General features: G+C 33.5%; 1 protein-coding gene across 2 annotated transcripts in view; it reads right to left on the reverse strand.

The window, feature by feature from the left end:
• KLHL1 (kelch like family member 1) overlaps nucleotides 1-6,237 on the reverse strand; it is a gene marked incomplete at both ends in the record, with an annotated part of 367,217 nt that extends 360,980 nt beyond the window's left edge. For both annotated transcript variants that reach the window (XM_081305506.1, XM_081305505.1), the window contains one exon: nucleotides 5,741-6,237. In XM_081305506.1, coding sequence (XP_081161632.1) covers nucleotides 5,741-6,237 — 497 coding nt within the window. The remainder of the gene's footprint in view (nucleotides 1-5,740) is intronic.
• Between the last annotated feature and the right edge of the window lie 5,583 nt (nucleotides 6,238-11,820).

Consider the following 11,820-nt stretch of genomic DNA (forward strand, 5'->3'; position numbering starts at 1 on the left):
TTTATTCTCAGTTTGAAAAATATCTTCAGTGTGTACACAATTCTAAATTGACAGTTCTACTCCTGTAAAGGTTCTACTTCACTGTCGTCTCATTTACTACTGTCAATGAGAAATGGTCCATCATCCTTATCTCTCTACATATAACATACTTTATTTTGGAATAATCTTATAATATTTTCTCATTCACCTAAAAAATGAGAAAGAACAATTTATAATTAATATTAATTCCATCTTCATTGTTATTGAATAATTTCAGATCATTTCTTAAAAATCACTATTTCTATTAGGATCTATTAGTTAAAATGATCTGCTTTACAGATGTTACATTCAAAATTCATTTTGCTTAGGGTCCTAAAATCATAGCACATCATTCTCTTGGGACAATTGTACAATAACCAAGCTTTCTTTAACATTTCTATAAGCCTATTTTCATATCCTGCCCCCAAATCACTAAAATTAGGAGGCATCAAACCCATTTAGTGCTTCATTCAATATTTAAATTTCAAGATCTTCAAACCATGTTTAATTAAGATCAAATCATATGTGTCTTCATCAGTTTTTTTTTCTTCAAAGATTTAAATACTGTACCTTAAATTTAAAAAAGATCAGTTAATTATTATTTAATAAACAAATATGTAAATTCCAGGGCATTTGCTTTGTACAATGACTACAAAAATACCTAAAATTATTTTAGATGGTATGATAAATCAATAATGTGATATATTGGTCAATAACTTGATACTGGTTTAACTTGCGAAACTTAATTAATAATATATAGATCAGTTTTCTGTACATTCTTTGAGAGTTCTTGTTCAAAGCCAAGGAAATTCAACTTGTAGCTCTTACAAACTTCTAATCTACATAGACACAAAATATGGAAAAATAAATACAAAGTCTGAACAAAATGATATTTTGTGTTAATCAAATACTTATTTTGATTACATAGGGAGATTTTCTTTAATTTTCCTAAATAATTTAAGATAATACCTTAGGGTTACTAATAATAGAGTTTATAAAATATTCATTAGAAACATATATGAAAACTGGAATATTGTCCTTTAATCTGCATTTTTTCGTTATAAATAAAAGTTTTAATTGTTTTTCATCTTATTGCTATATGATATTCACAAGTTTCTTACAGATAGACCTGGGGTTTGAATGCCTGCAAAACCAGCTTTGTGGTTCTATTTCTTTTTCCTTATACTCTTAGTTTGCCTAAAGCAAACTTGCTCAGAGGATACAGTGCCAAGAAATTGTGGAATTTGGGGGTAGAACACTATGAAATATTGATAAACTCATTTTAATTTATAAAATAATTTCTTTCCTAAGAAGATATCATTTCTTCTAGTTCTGTTTTATGTAATAGTAGTCTATTTATATAATACCCAAGTTACAATACCAAAGAGATTCATAATTGTATCAGGATAATAGAGTGTTATAAATTTTAGCTTACATAATATATTCAATATACAATCTGGCAAAAATCATGTTATTAATCATGTTTTTAAATATTATTATGGCAAATATTTGTTCATTCAACAGTTTTCATTGAGTAATTACATGCTCTATTATTAGGGATAAGGTGAAGAGCAACAGATAGTCCTCTCCACTTGACAATTTCACTTAGAGACAAATCAACATAGAAATTAACATGTGACATGAGCTTTAATAAGAGTTGAAGAAAAGGATAGAGAATTTACACTAAGAACATAAAACAGGAGATACAAATTTGTTTGGGGGATCAAGAAATAATTCCCTTAGAATGGTACAGTGTTTTTATTCAAGACATCTCCATGATGAATTGTGGTAAACTCAGGAAAGAGTTGGTTGAAGGAAGGGGAACCAGTGTATGAGGAGAGAAAGCAAATTTGTGAAGCCCAAGGGCAGTGAAAAATTGAATAGATGGGCAGAGTCTGGAATTTAGAGACCAATGGGAATTTTGATGAGAAAGGGCCCACAGAGGAGAAGGGCCAAGATGTCTGTGGTACACATTGTGATCAGGGAATGTTCCATGGCACATATTGTGATAAGGGAGTGGTAAACACTCTTTGGCAAGGGGAGCAAGGAAGTAGAACAATGATCAGCTTTTCCTTTTATCAGTTTCATTGATTTCTGTGCAGAGAATGGATTACAGAAGGCAAGATGGAAAAGAGGTGGAAAAAATAACAGTTTTGCTAAAAAGGATGGTAACTTAGATTGGGTGCAAAAAATTGAGATGAAGAGATGTGGGATGACACAAAGGAGACTCTTTAAGTCAAATGGCAGGGTTTTATGGAATATTGAAATAGGGCAAAAGAGGATGTTGACAAATATGTTGCTTATACAACCTACTGCATGGAGCAGTATTCCCTGAGAGAGGATATTGAATAAGAATGGAAGGGAGATTAGAAACACAATTTTGTACACATTGCAGTGAAATAGTCCCTGTACATCTATCTGAGATTTCAGATAGAAAGGTGTAGGCATGAGGCCAGAGGTTGGGGGATGTGTAAGTTTAGATGCAAATCTAGAAATATAGTTTATGGATAGCAACTAAAACCATGGAATCTAATAACTGTACTCTTCAGAATTTGAAATTGAAAATAGTAAACAGTTAAAACATGAAACATCTTCTCTCAAATCACTGTAAACTACAATAATGTAAATATTACTCTTTGGTTTCTGTATTGCATATGGTATTTTGGACAAAATATCCACCTTACACATATGAATATCCAGGGAATCACATACTTTCTAACCCAAGTTTGGAGAGGAAAGTAGAAAAAATAATACCATAAATCAGCAACCTAACTAAACATATTCTTATTCTATACAGTGATCAAGATAATAGAGTACAGATATTTGTTCATGATGGGATACTATAGTGGGTGTTGGTGTAGTGTAGGGTGGGCGAGTTAAATGTTGCATTTTGGCAGTAAATTTTGTTTATTTCTGTATTTCTGCTACATTTCTCCATGTGTAGTAAGACCTTTCTAGAATTCTGAGATGGGGGCAGCTTTCTGCTGAGTTAACTCCATCTGTAGTTCTAACAACAAGTTTAAACAGCTTAGCTCCTCATTCTTGCTGGAACAATATTTCTAACTAGTGTAAGACCAAATGAATAAAAAGAAGGAACAAACCTCTTTTTGTATATAGGGATTAAATCATCAAGAAGTCAGAATAGGTAAAAGAAAATACTAAATATTAAATATGTCATTTTGATGATATAATAATGATCTGTGTAATAAAAGTTATTATTATAAGATTTAGATATTGTTGTACACATTTATCATCATAAGCACTATGTAGCTTTCCTAGATGTGTAGTCACAGAAAAAAAAAAAAAGTTGAATTCACTTTTCTGGTTATTTTGCATACATTTGTGAATTACAAAAAATTCCCATACAGTATTTTACTTTGGAACTACTCTCTTTTCTGGGAAATGAACCCTCCTCTTACAATATATTAAATTGTTATTAAAATAAAAAAGTAGTTTTTATTTTCCATACTTATAGATGCAGAATTCCATAAAGCACCATGATTCCAACAGTAAAGATTATTTGGGTTGGTACATGTGTTATTTTCAGAATTCTCATCACTTAAAAAAATTTGTGAATTAAAAACAATGAAATATATTCTAAAGTAAGCTAAGTCTAATCAATGTTTTGTTCCTAATTGAGCTACTAGTAATTTAGTTTTATATATTTAAATGTGTTATAATCCATTAAATCAGTAATTCATTAGTATTTTTAAATCCTCCAACTCCTATGAAAATCTTCATAAATTGTTGATGCCAAACATGCCTCACAGACTTACATGTGCTAACAGCAAACTATTTTTGTAAATATGAAACATTAATATTCCTGGAAGGTTGGATATTTCCAGGTGATTTGAAGATTCAAAGTTTCATGTATCTGTATATGCACACACATATATTCATATGCACATATATAATGTTTAAAATATATACATAGATTTTATATACTTATAAAATCATCATATATACCTGTACATACACATATACATACAAACATACACATATATATGGTATATTTTTTTTCCTGAGCTGACTCACAAAATATCACTGCTTTTAAAGCAGTAATTAGAAAATGTTTGACTAAATTAGTTTCCTTGAAAATATATAAGGTGCATTGTTAAGTATTTATGAACAGTTTCCCTCTCCCCCAAATCACTTATATCTTTTCAACTGAAGACAATTTAAAAACCTAAAAAGTCTTCTTTTAACAATTCAAAAATTATAAGTATCAAGTGACTGGATAGGTTCATAATATTCATAGTATTCAGTTATAATTATTTTGAATAAACTTTGATTTAGATCTCCTATATATAGAAAACTTTGAACATACTTGAAAATTGAAAATTAAATTTCTTCTTTTAATATTATAATCTAATATTAAAGGTCTTACTATCACACTAAAATACATCATGATTCTTAAATTTAAAATAAAAATCCACACCATTCATAATAATACAATTATAGTTAAATTTTCTGTATCTCTAACATCACATTTGTTAGCATAAATAGTACCTACATATAGTATTTTGTTTCATATATTCTTTCAAAACTTGTTCAACTTTATAATACCCTGCTTCAATTAAATGAAATTTGGAAGTGTTTTATATTTCTAATTTGTTCTTGATAGTTAATATTTTATAGCATATTCATTATCCCTTTGCTGTACTTTTTCTGTATTTCTTTTTTGATAATGTATTCTGATATCATATGAATCTAAATGCAAATCCTTTCATATCCTCATTATATGCACAAACTAGCAATGATATAGTGTAGAATAATAATGACTCAATTTATTAAAAATGTAAAAATCAAGAGTTTTATGTTGAAAAGATTTTCTATGTCTTCTAAGTAGCAGAACACTTATGAAGTACAATGTGAGAAATAAACTAGATATAAATGTTCATCTGCTTACTAGACATCCACACTTCTAATAGTAAGCCAGCAAATCACAGCAGCAGAATGCAAAATGGATCAGCAACAGTTTTAATTCTAAGACTACTCTGAAAAAAGGCAAAAGCGAGTACAAGTGGGCTGGGGGTCTGGTTTTGCAGCTCAGTGGTAGAGTGCTTGCCTGGCATGCACCTGGCACTGAGTTCCATTCCCAACATCTCCAACAACATTAACAAAAAAGTTAACAAAAAGTATAAAGACAAAAAGAGAAGTTGGCATAAGGAATAGTAACCCTGTCTGAGGATGGAGCAGAAGTAAAATAATGCTATTGTCCATTGGCCTTGCTTTTTGTCCATCTCATTATTCCTGGAATACAGATTCAAACCACAGGGATCCTAGATAATAATGCTAATGCTAAGTCAGTTACTAAGTGAGTATATAAAATGCAGTTTGATGATGTTTAAGGCCAATTTAAGCTGACACCAGATAATGGGATGATTGATATAATTTAATGACAGAAGATGATGGAATAGCAATATAATACGAGAAGTAAAAGAATCATTCCACTTGGAGATTTGCCAAAATGCACGTGTATTCAATTTTTAGTTATGAATGAAAATTAGTAAAAGGAAAAAATATATAGTTACAGGTATGAACCAATAGAAATTAACGACCAAACTTTTAATGAGATTTTGACTTGGTTAATAAAAGTCAGGCTGAAATTTCACTCAAATTTTCAACCTGGAACGTTTTAGACTTACTAATTACAAGAGAATAAGAGGATAAATGAGTGGAAATTGGAATGTTCCAGATGCCCCAGGGGGACTTACTGTACCTGTGTCCACATCCTTCACCTGTTGCCTGACTGGAGTTGGCTGACTCCACTTTGAGCTCTTGCAGGACCAGCCCCTTTTCATGTGGTCCAGGAAAGTCCATGCTTGGCACCACTTCCTCCTCTAGGGACTCCACGTAGAAAAGAGTCCTGGCTGGCTGCTGGGTGCCTTGTCCAGGAGCCCCTTGCTGCAGCCTGGTAGCAACTGGGAGCAGGGTGCCATTCAGTGGATTGAAGGAAGAGGAGGAAGAGGATGGGGAGGATGATGAAGAGGAGGAAGAGGAAGGTTTCTTCCAGAAAGTGCTCACACTGCCCCTCTCTTGGCTTTTGAGCAGGCGGCTCTGACTGGGTCCCCAGTGCTCGAAGCTGCCGCTGCTGTCCTGTTGCAGGCAGCCGCCCCCCGCCGGGCTGCCTGGGGACGGCGAAGGATGGCTGAAGAGTTTCCAGCGGAGTCGCAGGATGTGCTTCACATCGAAGTCTTTTCTCCCAGAGCCTGACATGGTTTATGCAAGAAAGGCAAAAGGACCGCAGCTGGCGCAGAAGTAGGCTGACTAGCAGACAGGGGAGGACAGCAAAAACCTGGGGGCGGAGGAGGAGAAGGCGAGATGCGCCCGGTGCACCTCCGGAGCCAAACCAGTCCAAGCGGGATGCGTGTCCTGCCAAGACCGGAGAGCTGGCGGCAAAGCGGCTCAGCTCAGATCGGGTTCTGTGGTCCTAGGCGGGAGGGAACCACTGGTCGGACGCAGAGGCAGGAGTGGGACGGCAAGGGCTGAGAATCCAGGATATTCGCAGGGGGACCCAGTGGTTATGGCCAGGAGGAAAGACCCTGAGGCTGGAGATGCGCGAGAGAGGGAGGTCTGCGCGCTGGGAAGCTCGGGAGGTGGCCGCAGCTGGATACACCTCACTGGGGTACACTCCTGGCAGAGCCTTAGTCCGGAAGGTGCCGGTGCTCCTGTCCTTGCAGCTCAGAGTTCAGTGCCTGGAAAGCGCAAAGAGAGAAAGAGCCCCAAGTCGCCAAGAAGCGCACCCCCAGCCTTCGCTGTGCACCTGCGCCCCTGTCCCTGGCTTCTCTTGGAGAATGCTCTGATAGCTTGCTGGGTATCTATAAGAAAGTCAAATGCTTTCTTCAGTGCGAGAAGGTGTGATTTTTAGATAGTCAGTTTGTAAAAGAAAAAAATAAATATGCCAGAAAAATATAGGGAGGCAAAGGGAAAAGCCCGCCGTGAAGCTGTCAAGGTCCTCAGTACAATTTTCTCTCTGCCTCAGCGCCTCCTCCTCCCTCGTAAGTGACGCAGATGTGCACTGGGGCCTATACCGAGAGATGGAGGGAGGGAGGGAAGGCTTCAATCTTCTTTATGCAAGTGAGTCTGCTGCTCTTATTGTCCCCTTGCGTAGGTCCTGTCACCTTTTTTTTCAACCTCCTTCCTCACTACATTACTGTGTAGCAATAAAAGTAAAGCAAACAGGCATTATGCTTTAACATCAGTAAACACCACACACGAAGGATGGCAGTGCAAACTTAATAGGCTGCCATTGGTGTGCAGGTTGCAGGTTAACAGCTTGAATTATTTAATATACCGCATCTTTTAACCTTTAGCCTTAATTTCTCTGTAGTGAGATATTGAAGAAATGGGGATGCTGGTGTCTAAGTGTGATGATGCCACCATCCTGACACTTACATTGTCATTCTGCTATTACTGCACCCGGGCAGTACTTCACCCTGGGGACCAAAGGCGCACGGTAGATATTTGAAGATGGACTGAATACAGGGACCCGTTTGGCAAAATCAACACATTTGGTGGGTATCTTCAGAATGAACGCCATTCTCAGCTGGAAACCAAGAATAGAATATAATGATAAAAGACAGTTTTAAGACAGAAGCTTCTGGTACCTGAATTATGGTATAAAATGCATGGGAGAGGTTAAGCAATCCGCAATTATAGCCAAAGGATACAATCCTGTAAGTGTTTGCAGAAAGGAAGATGTAGTTTTTCTTCATTAGTGTATTTTACAACAATGAGGATTGTGATTCTTTTCTACATATGAATTCTTGTAAATTTCTCATCTTTTTCTTTAATGAGGCTTTAAAATAGAAACACTTTTGCTGAAGTGGACACCAGGGAAGCAATGTGTTCACCAACTCAACCAGGAATATGGTTGCTGTCCATTCTTGAAATCCATAGCTACAGCAACTCCAGTAGGGCAGAAGAACTAACCATTAAACTGTGGTTTACATGACTGTTCTGTTACCCCATTGTCGACCAGTAAACTTAAACAGAAACCCAAGCTGAATGTGAAGTCCTTCTCAGATAAAGTTAATAAAACAAGAAATTAAGTGCATAAAAGTCCTACTTTCAAGGGACGAAAAATCTCTATTGTGCATTTTAAATATTGATTTATGCCACAGCAGCTGGACTGCAATCCCCTGTGCCTTGATTTTTCTTTCAGTATTCAGTCTTGAAAAAAAAAAAAAAAAACCTTTAAAGCAAACAATGGTGACAGATCATTTTTATCCAAGAATGGAAACAAGTAAGTATTTCCCTTAGGAAAGGAAGTAAGTATATGAAATTACACATCATAAAGAGAACAGAAAAAACTTTCCATCAAAGATAATGCGGAAACTTGAAGTTGATATAATTAAATGATTTCTATAGAAATTGGTGCTTCATGGATTTTCTAACTTGATTTTTTAAAAAAAAGTATTGACAAAGTTACTTGTAATAATTTCCTGAACAAATATATATTTATTAACTAATATCTATATCATTTAAATATTGTAGTATAAAATCCATGCATTTTTATTCTGAGGTTGAATTTGGTGTTTCCTTTTTCCTCTGAAATACGAATATTACTCTTTCACAACTTAAAATTTGTCTGCTTAAAGATTAGCAGTTTATATAAACTTAAGGAGATATAAGACCTTCTGAAGACATAAGATTGAACTTAGTTATAAAGAAACTTAAAATGAGAATATTCTCATATTTAGCAGATTAGTAAAGCCGATTTTAAAAACTTGTAGTCCTATTCAATATGTTTTAAACATTGTTGCAACTTACTATTTAAATATAGATACCTTTATATATTTATCAATCTGTATATAATAGGTTTTAAATAACTCATCTAAATTATTAAATGGAAATAATTAGGATTTAAGAGACAAAATATGCATGAAATTATGCTAAACAAATATTTGACAAATATGATTATATTATTTTCTCATTAAAGAAAAAGATGAGAAATTTCCAAGAATTCATATGTAGAAAAGAATCACAATCCTCATTATTGTAAATACACTAATGAGTGAAACTATATCTTCCTTTCTGTTACTATACTGCTGTTGACAAAGATAAAATAGGTATGAAAGAAGAAAGAGAAAGGATTGCAGTCCAGCTGTTGTGGCATAAAACAATATTTAAAATGCACAATAGAGATTTTTCGTCCCTTGAAAGTAGGACTTTTATACACTTAATTTCTTGTTTTATTAACTTTGTCTGATAGGGAAAGAGAGAAGAGAGAGAGAAGAGGAAGGAAGGAAAGAAAGGATTTATTTCAATTTCATGACTTAACTTGACATTAGATAAAATCCTTTAAAAATAGACTTTGTGAAATATTGCAATTATAAATTTTATCCAGTTTTCAAAATTAAAACATTTAAATGAGCACTTAACATATACCAGGTCCAGTGCTCAATAGTAGCAGATATTAAAGAAATAGACTCATTGCAGCCTGCTGGAAGAGCTCACAAAAGAATTGTTTAACTGTTTATGATTTATAATTGATTTGTGAGTTAATTAAATCAAGATTTAAGATAGCCAAACTTATAGAGAAAAAGACACTGACATAATAAAGATTACTTTTAGTAATCTGCAAAATAATATTACACTTTGTTTAAAGACAAAACCAACTCCATTATTCTAACACTATTGTTGATTTAAATTGAACTGTCAGTTTAGTCAATCAGGGTCTTTCAAATGATTACCCATATGGTTGCCACAGTTCCCTGAAACAATGTAAGTCAAAAAAGATTAATTAGGATACAGAAAATATGCAAAATACTGAAATACTGGCTATAATATTTAAATATGCTTTTTTGTAATTATTAAATTTAATGAGGGTGTTAAGTATACTACCTAAAAATTCCTAAAACTCAAATAGTTAAGTAGCAAACAAAATTGGATTTAGATTTAATCATTTTCCTGTCTGAAAATTTATGTTAGTAATCATTTTCAGAACAAGCTCAATTCAATATATATTTATCTAAGAAAAATGATTCTGATTCTCTCGAATTCTTTTGACAGCTCTATAAAATGTCTAGAAATTTGTTTCTAAGTAAGAATATTCAACAAAAGCAGTTGGGTGGATAATTAAGCTCCAGTTTGAAAGTTCATGGCTTATGATGGCTCCAATGTTTTTGCTTGTCTGATTAATTTTAATGAAGTATATCTACATACATAGAAAAAAATAAAATTTATTTAAAATTAGTGAAAACTACTTAAAATAAGTGTACAGCATTATGGTGTGTGAATTCAATGAGGAAGTTTTGTAAACATATTTTCTTACTAAAAATGATTGAAACATAATGCCATATAGCATTATCCTATGAGTAATATGAAGGGTTCCTATTTCTTGCCCAAAATAAACATAACCTGCTTAGTGTCTATTAATATTCATGATGATGTAGGTAGAGTTTGTAGTTAGGTAGCAATGAAGTGACTGTTTAAAAAATATTTATAGATGTTAATTGGTCCTCAGGGGCCACTCTACCTCTTTGTTACTTCACCTATTGATTAGATCTAGAATACATGTGCATACTCCAGAAATTCTCACGGAAATATGTGAGTCAATTGTAAGAATATATGTATTCAAAATGTTTTTTAAAGTATGTATTTATATAAATGCTGACACAGGTTTTATATTCATCTATTTTATGTGCAAAATTTGTGCAGAATCGTTTTGGGGGGAGGGGGAGTACCAGGGGTTGAACCCAGGAGCACTTGGCCTCTGAACCACAACCCTAGCCTTATTTTGTATTTTAGAGACAGGGTCTCCCTGAGTTGCTTAGGGCCTCACCATTGCTGAGGTTGCTTTGAACTTGGGATCCTCCTGCCTCAGCCTCCCAAGCTGCTGGGATTACAAGTGTACGCCACCGTGCCCCGCATGCAGAACTTTCAATGTTTTGTGTAACTTATTATTTTGAATTTATACTGGATCCTGGCTGGTTAAACATACTCTTCATAGAAGCATGATTAAAGAAAATATTATATCTTCTATGAATATATTTTGAGACATAAGCTAATATATAAATATAGATATATAGATACAAAAATATTTAATACAGATATGATGAAATTTAATATATACAATTATTTTTCAATATTTTAAAAATTTTACTGAGGTTAAAACATTTGGGTGTACTAGTTTCTTATTTTTTACAACACTGAAATCATTTTAAAAAACACTGCGTATTTAATACTTTTAATGCTGTTTAAAACATTTACAAAAGGTTGATAATTCCCTAGTATAAATAAAATAACTTAATTATTTTGCATGATGTGCTTAAATTTGTCTGTAGCATTGTGAGGTAATGTGTGTCCCCTGAATTCTTAATCATTATGGTTGAAATAATACAGTAAGATTAGAGTTGGTACAATAAAGATTTAGAAGTTATAAGAAAGAACATTTAATTATCTAGGTAAACATGAATAAAGTAATAAAAGTGTAAAATATCAGTTTCAGTGTTCCAATTTTTTTCCCATTGGTACTGGAAAATGACCCTCTACTTTTAAGATAACACTGAATGAACTTTGTAGGTGATATTTTACTTTCTCCCGTCTCTTTTGGGACACAGGCTCTAGAAAAAAATAAAATTTTAAAATTATTCATGTCAGATTACTATACTGCTCTTTCCATCTCAATACATGTCTATTAAATCGTTATATTTTTGTTCATCCACAATATTTTCAGATTCTTTTGAAATCTAGGGCAAAAAATTATTAACTTAATAATATAATTAACTTAATACAATAGCTTTTCCTTAAGTCAATTCTAAAATTGCAAACAAACTTTTCAAGTTTATATCTATC

Source organism: Spermophilus citellus (genome assembly GCF_964194105.1).
Source record: "Spermophilus citellus genome assembly, chromosome: 1".
Taxonomy (NCBI): domain Eukaryota; kingdom Metazoa; phylum Chordata; class Mammalia; order Rodentia; family Sciuridae; genus Spermophilus; species Spermophilus citellus.